Raw genomic sequence first — 13768 nt, forward strand, 5'->3', positions numbered from 1 at the left:
ATTAAGATGTGAGGAAATTTAGATAACTCTCTCAAGTTTTGTAGGAAAGTCAAAGGAAATTCTTTAAGTTAAGTATGATTAATAACCCAAAAGTCCTCCTCCCACAAAGAGTTCCAGCTCTGGACTCACAGACCCAGATTTATTTTAGAGTATTAGGCTTCCCCCCCCTTTCTTTTTTTCTTTTAGCTTTCCCTCTTCCCACTCCTCCCCCAGAGTAAAACTTGGGGAAAATTTCTAAAACAAAAGATTAGGTATGTCTCACATCTGAGGTTCCCCAAAATTATGGAGAATAGCATCCTTTTCAGAAAAGGAACTTATTGTACAATAAGCATATCAAGTATAGGATACATTTGTTTCTTCTATCTCAAAAACTACTCAAGGATCATAAATGCATATTAACAAATATAGAATCATAAAAAGAATGCTTATATACACTTCTGAGGAAGATAAAGAAAACTTTATGAAAAATGAAATTCCCATTCAAAATAACTATAAAATTAATAAAATATTTCAGAGTAATTGTGCTAGAAAACACAAAATGCTTGTATAAATTTGATTACAAAATACTTAGAGAAATAAACAACTTAAATATTAGGAAGAATATTCAGTGTTCATGTCTGGGCTGTATTAGTACAATAAAGATGACAATACTACTGAAGTTAATTGACAGTACCAATTAAACTAGGGATTTTTGCAAAACTTAATAAAATGCTAAAATTCATTTGAAGGAACAAAAGATCTAAAATATTAGTAGGAGTCATGGAAAAGGTAGAAATGAAGGGGAAATAGATTTCAGACTGTTACAAAGTGGGAGTTATCAAAACTTTTTTGTAGGGTTTAAAAATAAGAAAGTAGGTCATTGACCCACTTTCATTATTTAATAAGTTCTGGAAATGGTATCAATAGCAATAAGATGAGGAAGAAATTAAAGGAATAATGATAAATGAAAAAAATGAAACTATCCTTAATGCTAATGATATGATGGAAAATGCTACAGAATCAGCAAAGATACAAATCACAATAATTAATACGTTTAGCAGAGTTGCTGGCTACAAAATAAATCATCAAAATCAACTGCATTTCTAAATAAAAACAAATCCAAGAGGCAACAATAGAAATGGAAATCCCATTCCAAATTACTACAGAATTCATAAGGTTTCTGGGACTCCATCTACCAAAGCACATGAAAAATTTGTATAGATTCAATTAAGAAATGGTCCTTAAAGACATGAAGCAATTTAAATAGCTAAAAGAATATTCAGTACTCATGGCAAGGCTATGCCAATATAGTAAAAATGACATACTACCAAGTTAATTTATACTTTTAATGCTATACAAATCAGATTATCAAAGGAATATTTCATGGAAGTTGATAAAATAATTAAATTCATTTGGAAAAGCACAATACCTAGAATATCAAGGGAAAGGATGAAAGAAATGGTCATCAAAACCACCTGGAATTGGTTAAAAAAATAGATCAATGGAGTAGGCTAGACAAGGGCAAATCAGCAACAATGGAACTCAGTAATCCAGTGTTTGATAAAGTGGAAAACATAAATTACTGAGGTGGGGGACTTATTTGATAAAAACTACTGGAAAAACTGGAAAGCAGATTGGTAGAAATTAGGCTTAGACCAGCATCTTCTGTCATCTTCTAGAATTCCTATGTGGACAAGGGACCTTAAAATGAAAGATCCCCTTATAAAAAACAGTTAGAAGAGAAGCAAATCATGTGGGATACATTTCAGAGTTATGTGCAGGAGATCTATTTTTAACCGAACAAGATAGAGACAACTAATTACAAAAGATAAAATAATTAACTTTGATTACATGAAACTGAAAAGCTTCCACTTTTCAAATTAATACATCTAGAATAAGAAGGAAGGTGGTCAAATGGGGAAAAATAACAGTCTTTGTGTCAAATTTCTCTGATAAGATTTTGGCATCCAGTCCTTATAAATAATGTACATATATAAGGTCAGTAGCCATTCTCCAGTAGACAAGTTGTCAAAGAAGTAAACAAAGAGTTCTCAAAAAAAAAAAGAATTGTAAATTATTAACAAACATACTCAAGAGTTCTCCAAAGCACTAATAATAATAGAAATGTAAACCAAAACAACCCTGAGGTTTTACCTCACATTCTGCAGAATGCAAAGGTGACAAAAGATGTCAATAGTCAGTGTTGGAAGGATTGTGGAATGATAGTTACTCTAATATATTGTTGGTAGAGTTGTTTATTAGTATAACAATTCTGGAAATCAGTTTGAAATTATGCAAAAAAGTGACTAAAATGTTCCTACCCTTTGACCCAGAGAGTCCATGATTGGGCTTGTTCTCCAAGAAAACCATTGACAAGAAGAAAATGCCTGTATTTTCCTATAGCAGCACTTTTTCTGATAGCAAAGAATTGGTAACAAGGTAGATGTACATTGATTGAGGAATGACTAAACAAATTGTGGCATGTTAATGTAATTTAATATTATTATGCTATAAGAAGTAATGAATGTGATGAATACAGAGAATCAGAGAAAGATCTATATGAACTGATGTTGAATGAAATAAACAGAGCCAAGAAAACAATTGCAACTTTGTAAAAGAAAGGATGAGCAAAAAAAGTGATTGTTGCATGTTTTCAGATTTTTTCAGAGTATTAATTATGCTGATTTTTCCTCTTTTTTATTTTCTTTAAAAAAATACTATTTGTTATGTGAGATGACTGGGTAGGAGAGAGAAAAGTATACTGGGGAGAACTATGATGATACAAAGAAAGACATTAGTAAGAACTTATTTAAAGAAAAGTAGGCCAGATCTCACTCTCGGGGTTAACCCAAGATGGTGGAGTAAAAGCAGTGACTTGCTTGAGCTCTCCCCCAAACCCCTCCAAATACCTGTAAAAAATTAATTCTAAACAAGTTCTAGAGCAGCAGAACCCACAAAAAGACAGAGTGAAACAAATTTTTAGCCCAAGAGAACCTGGATAGTTGGTAGGAAAGGTCTATTTTGCCAGGCTGGGAGAGGAGCTTAATTCAGTGTGGGCCCCACAAGCAAAGACAGGGCCAGAGGAAACCTAGAATAGGCCTGAGGGGACTAAATCACAGGGAGCTGTGGCAGGTTCTAGACTTCTCAACCCACAAATACCAAAGACAGCTTATAAGGTCGGTGGGAAAGGTCTGTTAGACCTCTGTGAAAGAGGAGCATGGTCCCACCCTGGCCCTATCACAGACCCAGGGTGGCAGTGGTTGCTTCTAGAGTTCTTGGGCCACAGAAGATGGTGGGATTGAGTGGCCAATCAGAGGAGGGCTGCAGGGATCTCTTTGCTGGCACTGAGGCAGGATTCTCTTGCTTTGCCCATTCTTCGATCTGGGTCCGTTCTGGGTGACGATCCTGGGGCTAGGAGTGCTGGTGTGGTGGAGCTTGTGGTGCCAGGGGAGAGGGAATCCTCCTCACAGTTCCAAGGCAAAAGAGTGCTTGTGGTCACTCATAGACCAGAGCACAGGCCAGGAAAAGAATAAACACCTCGCCCTTGATTGCACCAATTTGGAAAAACAGGAAATTTACAAGGGCCTAGAAGCATCTCTGAAAACAGCTGCACAAAACTCTTGAAGCTTGGGGCAGTATGTTCTCTACACTGGAAGCAGACCCTTACCATAACAAAGAGCTTAAAACTCAAGTAATTGTCTGGGAACATGAGCGAACTGTGCAAAAAAAAAGTTAGACCATAGATCTTTCTTTGGTGACAAAGAAGATCAAAACATACAATCAGAAGAAGACAACAGAGTCAAAGCTCTTTACATCCAAAGCCTCCCAAGAAAAATATGAATCAATCCCAGGCCATGGAAGAGCACAAAAAGGATTTTGAAAATCAAATAAGAGAAGTAGAGGAAAAATTTGGAAGAGAAATGAGAGTGATGCAAGAAAATCATTAAACGAGTCAACAGCTTGTTAAAGGAGACCCAAAAACATACTGAAGAAAATAACACCTTAAAAAATAGACTAACTCAAATGGCAAAAGAGGTCTAAAAAGCCAATGAGGAGAAGAATGCCTTAAAAAGCAAAATTGGCCAAATGGAAAAGGAAGTCCAAAAGGTTACTGAAGAAAATAATTCCTTAAAAATAAGAGTGGAGCAAATGGAAGCTAATGACTCTATGAGAAACCAAGAAATTATAAAGCAAAACCAAAAGAATGAAAAAATATAAGACAATGTGAAATATCTCATTGGAAAAATAACTGTTCTGGAAAATAGATCCAGAAGAGATAATTTAAAAATTATTGGACTTTCTGAAAACTTTGATAAAAAAAAAAAGAGCCTAGACATCATCTTTCAAGAAATTATCAAGGAAAACTACCCTGATATTCTAGAACCAGAGGGTAAAATAGAAATGGAAAGAATCCACCAATCACCTCCTAAAAGACATCTCAAAATGAAAACTCCTAGGAATATTATAGCCAAATTCCAGAGTTCCCAGGTCAAGGAGAAAATACTGCAAGCAGCCAGAAAGAAATTGAAGTATTGTGGAAACACAATCAGGATAACACAAGATTTAGCAGCTTCTACATTAAGGAATCAGATGGCTTGGAATATGATATTCTGGAGGTCAAAGGAGCTAGGATTAAAACCAAGAATCACATATCCAGCAAAACTGAGTATAATCCTTTGGGAAAAAAATGGAAATGCAATGAAATAGAGGACTTTCAAGCATTCTTTATGAAAAGACTAGAGCTGAATAGAAAATTGGACTTTCAGATACAAGATTCAAGAGAAGCATGAAAAGGTAAACAGGAAAGAGCAACCATAAGGGACTTATTAAAGTTGAGCTTTTACATTCCTACATGGGAAGATGATATTTGTAACTAATGAGACCTTTTTCAGTACTAGGGTAGTTGGAGGAAATATATACATACATACATATTATGTGTATATATATATACACACACACACACACACACACACACACACACACACACATATACATATACATACACACAGACAGAGGGCACAGGGTGAATTGAATATGAAAGGATGATATCTAAAAAACAAAATTAAAGAGTGAGAAAGGATTATAATGGGAGAAAGAGAAAGGGAGAGGTAGAATGGGGTAAATTATCTCATATAAAAGACACAGGAGAAAGCTTTAGAGTGGAGGGAAAGAGAGAGAAGGTGAGAGGTAACGAATGAACATTACTCTCATCAGATTTGACTTGAGGAAGGAATAACACACACTCATTTGGGTATGGAAATCTATCTTACCCTACAGGAAAATAAGGGGAAGAGGATAAGAGGGGTGGGAATAATATTAGGGAGGGCAGATTTGGGGAGAGGGGTAATCAGAAGCAAACACTTTTGAGGAGGGACAGGGTCAAAGGAGAGAACAGAATAAATGGAGTGCAGGATAGGATGGAGGGAAACAGTCTTTCACAACATGATCATGGAAGTGTTTTTCATGACTACACATGTATAACCTATATCGAATTGTTTGCCTTCTCAGTGAGGGTGGGTGGGGAAGGAGGAAGGGAGAGAATTTGGAATTCAAAGTTTTAAAAATGAATGTTAAAAATTGTTTGTACATGCAAATGGGAAATTAAATATACAGGCAAAGGGTTATAGAAATCTCTCCTGCCCTACAGGAAAATAGAATAGGAAAGGGATAACTGAAGCAGGAGGGGGGTTGATAGAAGGGAGGGCAGTTTGTGGGAAGGGTTATTTAGAACTCACTGTCTTGGGGTGCAGGAAGAGGAGTGGTGGGGAGAAAATTTGGAACTCAAAATCTTGTGGAAGTGAATGTTGGAAACTAAAAATAAATTTATTAACTTAAAAAATAAATATAAAAAAGAAAAGGAAAAAAGAAAAGTAGGTCGGTGGAGCAGGTTAGACAAGAAAAATCAGAAATAATGGAGCTCAATAATCATGTGTTTGATAAACTCAAAAACATAAATTACTTGGTGAAGAACTTCTTACTTGATTTAAAAAAATCTATTGGGAAAACTTGAAAGCAGTCTCTCAGAAAAAACTGGGCCGAGATCAATGCCTTATGCTATATTCCACAATATATTCAAAATGAATATACAACTCGAATATTACAGATCGTACTATTAAAAGTTTCAATAGAAGCAGAGCATATACCTTCCCTAGCTATAGATAGATGTATTCTTAACCAAAAAGAAGGTACTGAGGCAATTACAAAAGATAAAATAGAAAATTTTGGTCACATGAAATCAAAAAACTTCGGCAGAAACCAAATTAATAGATTCGGGATAAGAAGAGAAGTAGGAAAAAACATCTTTGTATCAAATTTCTTAGATATCCAAAAGTTTGATATCCAAAGTGTATGGACAAATAGCAAATATGTGAGACCAAAAGCCATTCCAAAAGTTGGAAACACATAGATGTCTGTCATTTAAGAAATGGCATAAAATTATGGTACATGAATGTAAGATAATGTTGCTATGCTATAATAATAATAATAATAATTTGCTATGCTCTAAGAAATAACAAATGAGATGAATGCAGAAAGGCATAGGAAAAATTAAACTTATGCAAAACAAAGTAAGGAGAGCCAAGAAAACCATATACACATTGACTACAACAGTGTAAGTTTTAAAAGCCACAAAACAATAGAAATAAACGTTCTAGAACTGCAAAGAACAAGCTTGGCCCCAAAGAAGACATATGACAAGATAACTCTCCTAGCTCTTTTAGAGAATTGGCAAGGGCTACAGGTATATGGGGTTGGGTCTTTGGTTGGTATTGATCAGTACATATATGGTCAGATTTTAAAATATGTTGATCTTTATTCTATTCCTCTCTTTCTTAAAAAACAAAACAAAACAAAACAAAACAAACCCACAAAACTTTGTTATACAGGATGACTTTCTGGGAAGGAGAGAAATATAGGGAGAAATTTCAGTGATGTTAAAATATTAATTACATATGAGTGTATATACATACACATATGCACATATGCATATGTGTGTATATATATCTTTAAATGCAGACATATTAAGATAGGTAGTTGAATAATATCCTTTTGGATATGTGTATATATACATACATACATATATATATATATATATATATATTATATATATATATATATATATATATATATATATATGTTTAAATGCAGGCATATTAAGATGGGTATTTGAATAATATCCTTTTGGATGATCTTTATCTCAGTAAAATAGGAAAGAAGAGAGAACTGGGATAGAGTTGTAGCCAAATTAAGGGAAGAGGAAGTTTGAAATAATTGCTGTGTGGAATAGGAATGGGATTTGATAAATAATAAAAAAAAATGTTGAGGGCCCCAAGTTTGTGTAGCATAAATGTATAAAACATAATGATTAGATGATTAGCATTATGTTAGAATGTCTAAAATTACAAACTGTACTGACTATTTCATTTTTTCCCCTGCAAACAATTATAAAAATTCTATTTCAAATGTAATGTAGAGCTAACTTTGGTTTTCAATCTATATTGTTGATTTTTAGGCTAAAGACCTTATAGAGAAATTTTTTGTCCAACAAGCAAGAGTTCTGAGAAAACATTTTCAGATACTTCCTGAGATATACTATATTGAAGGTACTCTGCAAACGGTGTGGATTCGTCATTGCAGTCCAGGATATGGGATGAATGCTTTGTTACATCCAAATTGCCCTGAATGTTGTGGTATGTAATTAGTTGTCAAGTCACATTACTAAATTGTCTGTTCTTAGTTTTTTAAGATAATAATGACACTTGCATTTTTGTTTAAAATTGCTATTTTGTCATGTATTTAACATAAGTGCAGTTATTCCCCAATTGATAAATGGTCAAAGGATAGGAACAGACAGTTCTCAGATGAAGAAATTAAAGCCATCTATAGTCATATGAAAAAATGCTCAAATCATTATTGATTAGAGAAATGCAAATCAAAACAACTCTGAGGTACCACATCCCGCCTATCAGATTGGCCAACATGATAAAACAGGAAAATGATAAATGTCGGAGAAGATGTTGGAAAATTGGAACACTAATGCATTGTTGGTGGAGTTGTAAAATGGTCCAGCCATTTTGGAGAACAGTTTGGAACTATGCCCAAAGGGCTATAAAAATGTGACCCAGCAATAGCACTTCTAGGGCTCTATCCTAAAGAGATCATACAAATGGGAAAAGGACCCACATGTACAAAAATATTCATAGCAGCTCTTTTTGTGGTGGCAAAGAATTGGAAATTGAGAGGATGCCCTTCAATTGGGGAATGGCTGAGCAAGTTGTGGTATATGAATGTAATGGAATACTATTGTGCTGTAAGAAATGATGAACAGGTTGACTTCAGCAAAACGTTAAAAGACTTGTGTGGTCTGATGCTGAGTGAAGTGAGCAGAACCAAGAGAACTTTGTGCACAATAACAGCCATGTTTTGTGATGACTAATACTGATAAACTTAACCCTTCTCAGCATTACAAGGCTCTAAGACATTTTCAGAGGCCTCGTGATGGAAAATGCTATCCACATCCAAAGAAAGAACTATGGAAGTTGAATCACTATCATTTTTTTTTCTCTTCTGTTGAGTTTTGTATCATCTTTCTGATGGTTCCTCCTATTGGTTAATTTTTACTTATAACTTCACTAATGTGAAAATACGTTTAATAGGAATGTAAATGTATAGCCTATATCAGATTGTGCGCTGTCTTGGGGAGGGTGGTAGGGAGGAAGGGAGAGAAAAATTTTAAACTCAAAAGCATATGGAAGTTACTATTGATAAATCAAAATAAATTAATAAAATTTTAAAAAATAAGTGCAGTTGTACATTTTGGAAAGAGAAAACTTGAAAAAGAAAAGAATGAAATTGATATCAGAATTGATATTGGTGTTACAATAGGGGATGGTGGGAAAATGGAAGTGGCAGATTGTGAGCTTAAGAATCTGTTAACAGAATTGTAGCTGTTTATACTCAGAATCATAGAATTTGAGAATTGGAAGGGAGCTTGATTGTTATCTTTTTCTTTTTTCTTTTCTTTTTTTTTTTTTTTAGGCAATTGGAGTTAAGTGACTTGCCCAGGGTCACACAGCTAGTGTCAAGTGTTTGGTCTGAAGCCAGATTTGAACTTAGTCCTCCTGACTTCAGGGCTGGTGCTCTATCCACTGCGCCACCTAGCTGCCCCTATAGCCATCTTTTTCAAAACATACACAAAAAAGGATTTCCAACTATACAACAACAGCTTTTGCTTAAAGATCTCCAAAGAGGTCTTTAATGCACCACTTTCCCGGCAACCAATTTCCACTTTTAGACAGCTCCAATTGTTAGCAAAATATTCCTGACATTGAGCCTAAATTGCAGCATCTGTCCATTACTCTTTGAAGCTTTTTTCTATTATTGCTGGGTTTGCATTCTGGACATAAGTGGTCCCTCCTCCACATAGCAACCTTCAATTCATATATTTGAAGACAGCTGTCATTTCCTCTGTAAAGCTTCTTTTCTCCATGCCAACCATGACCAGTTCCTTCAACCAGTCTTCATATGACATGGAGTTAAGTCCTTTCTCCATCTCCTTTGGATATGTTTCAGATGATTAATCTCTTTCATAAGCTTTGGCACCTAGCATTTAACACAATATTCTGGAAGAAGTCTGACAAGGACAGAGTATGGCAAGAGTATTATTTTGGCATTCGTAGAAGTTATTCTTCTCTTAATGCAACCCAAGATCATATTATGTTGGGGTTTTTGGCTGCCATATTTTACTACTGTATACTATAAAACCCCTAGATCATCTTTGCAGTTGTTGTCTAATTATGCCTTTCCCATCTTATACTTGCAAAATTGATTTTTTTTGTACTCAAATGCAAGACTTTATATTTATCCATAACTAATTTTATCTTTTTCATCTCAATGCTCTAGATCTTTTTGGGTGTTGAATCTATTATCCAACTTGTCTGTGTAAATTGGATGAAATCACCCTCCATACTTTTATTCATTAATAAAATGTTAAACAGTACAAAGCTTAGATATCTACAGTGCTATACTAGAGTCTTCCCAGCGCATTGAATAATTAACAACTCCTCTTTGAGTCTGTCCTTCTAAAGCTAGTTTTGAATCAGTTATAGTTATTGTCTAAACCATATCTCTCCATGAGATACCCAATCTTTTTTGTTTTACATTTTAAATTGTTTTTATTTTATATTTTTAATTAATAAGGATTTGTTTTCTCTCCATCTCATGTTCCCCTCACATTAGAAAAAGAAAAGGAAAACCCTTACAACAACTATCCACAGCCAAATTTAACAAATTCTCACATTGACCATGAATAAAAGTTTATATTATGAAATAGTTTGTCTAAACCTTTGCTAAATCTAAGTAAACTGTAACTACAGCTTTCTCTATGTGTTCTGGTCCAATAATCCTGTCCAAAAATGGAAACAAGGTTACTTTGGCCTGTCCTGTTCTTAATGAAGCTATTTTCTTTGTAATCGCCTCTTCACTTTCTAAATGTTGACCAATCATCCCTTTAATACTCTATTCTAGAACTTTTCCAGGAATAGAGGTCAAATTCACTGAATGACAGTTTGCATACTGTTTTATTCTGTTTCTAGAAAATCAAGATATTTTGTTTTTTCCCCAATCTTAATGTAACTCTCCCCTTTTCCGTGATATTTCAAATATCAGAGTGGCATAGCAATCATACCTGCCAGTTCTTTTAGTTCTTAAGATGTAGTTCATCTGGGGCAGGTGACTTGAAGTCACAAAGGGCTGTCAGGTGCTCCCTGGCCATCTATTATCTTGAATATCAACTCTCTGTTTGTCATTTTTGTTCTGTCATTTTCAATGTAAAGGTCATTTTCTTTTGCAAAAAAAAAAAAAACGCAACAGAATTGGAGCAGTTCTAGCCAAAACTTCTATCTTTGTCAGTTGTCATTTTCCTGTGCACCCCTAAACCAAGATCTTGGACCCAATCTTTGATCTTCCTCTTTCTGTCAATACATCTAAACAAAACCCTTCTTGGTGTCCTTAGCTTCCTTCCCTAGTCCCATTCATTCAAAGCTTTGGCATTCCTGACACACTCTTTTTTATTGGACCAGGCCATGCTCTTACAGTTATCTTCTTTTACCTTTGTATGCTTCCCTCTTTGCACATTTCTTTTAAAAATCTAAATTAGTTGGTAATTTCCCTGTGCATCCATATTGTTCTCTGCAGACTAAGGTATTTTTACTCTTGATCAAAATTGTTTCTTTTATTGTTTTCATAATTTTGTCCCTGAGCTTCTTCAATCCCTCCTGATCTAACTTCCTCTGAAGCATTTTAGACCATGGGATCCTATCTTTCCTCTAAACTCTTTCACATGTCATTGGTATGTACCTTCCCTTTCCTTCCCTTCCTTGTTATGAAACAAACAAACAAACAAACAACCAAACCAAACAGTAAAAGAAGAAAAAGTGAAACAAGGAAAGAACTCTTCCTAGCCTACACAAAATCAAAACTCACTGACATTGATTTAATTAGTTGCTTTATTTACTTTTACCTTTAATTTTAAAAAGTGAATGCTATCTCATTTTAATGTTTTCTTGGTATTTGTTTTCATTTTTGTTTTAAGATTGTAGGTCTGAATCATCACTGTTCTTTTATCTGACTTTTTAAAAATATTTTTTATTATAGATTTAAATACTAAAACTTAAATAGAAAATAAGAAAAGAAAAAGAAACATGTCATGGGTACAGGAGAATGTAAGAGAGGATTCAAAATATATAGCAATAAATTTCCATTTCAAGAAAGCCTATGTAATAAATACTATGTATTGTGTTGAGAGTTGTCCATCTTTTCTTTGCTTCCTTGTGAGTTTTCTTTTGTTCTGTGCTGTGCACTTTTTACTTTGTTCTTTTTTCCCTCTTCCTCTCCCCTCCCCCCAGAAGGCTAAAATTAAGCTTGGATATATTTATTTATATATGTATAATATATATACATATATTTATATATGTATAACATATATTTTATATGTACATATATATAAATATGTATTTATATATAGATATATAGATATAGCTACATATATACATATGTACACATGCATATTATATATACATACATATGTAAATATGTGTTTTAGCTAACAAATTCTACTTCTAATCTTTGTTTTTGTTTGTATGTCTCTTTTATTTCCTATCCTTCCTGACTTTTCTACTTTACTTCTACCTGCTATCTTGCCCTCTTATGACTTAATCTACTCCTCCTCCAAAGATTTCTCCCTTATCCTTCCATTCCCATAAATCTGAACACCTTTCTATCCCCCCCCCCTTAACCTATTCCTTCACCCTACCCTCTAAAGATCCCTGCCTTAAAATTGGAAAAGAGTATGTCAGAAACTAGGCAGAGACCAAAATCTTACGTCATCTACCAAAATGAAGTCAAAATGAGTACATGATTTAGATATAAAGTCTGATACTATAAGCAATCTGGGAGAGTAAGGAATAGTTTACCTGTCAGATTTATGGAGAACAGAAGACTTTATGACCAAATAAGATATAGAGAGTATTATGAAATACAAAATGGATAATTTTGATTACATTAAATTGAAAAGTTTTGCACAAACAAAGCCAGTGCAACCAAGACTGGGAGGGAAGTAGAAAACTGGGAAAGAATTTTTACAACCAGTGTCTCTGATAAGGGCCTCATTTCTAAAATACATAGAGAAATAGGTCAAATTTATAAGAATACAAGTCATTCCCCAATTGATAAATGATCAAAGGATATGAAGAGACAGTTTTCAGAGGAAGAAATTAAAGCTATCTGTAGTCATATGAAAAAATGCACTATTGATTAGAGAAATGCAAATCAAAACAACTGTGAGGTACCACATCACACCTATCAGACTGGCTAACATGATAAAGCAGGAAAATGATAAGTGTTGGAGAAAATGTGGGAAAATTGGACCACTAATGCATTGTTGGTGGAGTTGTGAACTGATCCAACCATTTTGGAGAGCAATTTGGAATTATGACCAAAGGTCTATAAAACTGCACATACCCTTTGACTCAGCAATAGCACTTCTAGGGCTGTATCCCAAGGAGATCATACAATAGGAAAAGGACCCACATGTACAAAAATATTTGTAGCAGCTCTTTCTGTGTTGGCAAAGAATTGGAAATAGAGGGGATGCCCATCAATTGGGGAATGGCTGAAGAAGTTGTGGTATATGAACGTAATGGAATACTGTTGTGCTATAAGAAATGATGAGCAGGCAGACTTCAGAAAAACCTGGAAAGACTTGTATGGACTGATGCTGAGTGGAGGGAGTAAAACCAGGAGAATGTTTTATACAGTAACAGCCACATTGTACGATGATTAACTTTGATAGGCTTAGCTCTTCTCAGCGATGCGAGGATCTAAGACATCTCCAAAAGTCTCATGATAGAAAATACTATCCAGGGGCAGCTAGGTGGCGCAGTGGATAGAGCACCGGCCCTGAAGTCAGGAGGACCTGAGTTCAAATGTGGCCTCATACTAAACACTTGACACTTACTAGTGTGTGACCGTGGGCAAGTCACTTAACCCCAATTGCCTAAAAAAAAAAAAAGAAAAGAAAATACTATCCACATCCAGAGAAAGAACTGTGGAGTTTGAATGCAGATCAAAGCATACTATTTGCTCTTTTTTCTGTTTTGTTTTCTTTCTTCTTTTTTGTGTTTCCTTCTGTTGGTTCTAATTCTTCTTTATGACATGACTGATGTGAAAATATATTTAATAGGAATGTATATGTAGAGCCTATATCAGATTGCATGCCATCTTGGGAAGGGAG

At 34.5% G+C, this 13768-nt stretch overlaps 1 protein-coding gene across 4 annotated transcripts in view; it reads left to right on the forward strand.

The window, feature by feature from the left end:
• The window catches only part of ZPBP (zona pellucida binding protein), a 155219-nt gene that overhangs the window by 94251 nt on the left and 47200 nt on the right, over nt 1–13768 (forward strand). For all 4 annotated transcript variants that reach the window (XM_020981333.2, XM_078152272.1, XM_078152271.1 and 1 more), the window contains one exon: nt 7490–7667. In XM_020981333.2, the coding sequence (XP_020836992.1) occupies nt 7490–7667 (178 nt within the window). The remainder of the gene's footprint in view (nt 1–7489; nt 7668–13768) is intronic.

Source organism: Phascolarctos cinereus, unplaced genomic scaffold (genome assembly GCF_003287225.1).
Source record: "Phascolarctos cinereus isolate Bilbo 61053 unplaced genomic scaffold, phaCin_HiC Scaffold_4;HRSCAF=312, whole genome shotgun sequence".
NCBI classification, from domain to species: Eukaryota; Metazoa; Chordata; class Mammalia; order Diprotodontia; family Phascolarctidae; genus Phascolarctos; species Phascolarctos cinereus.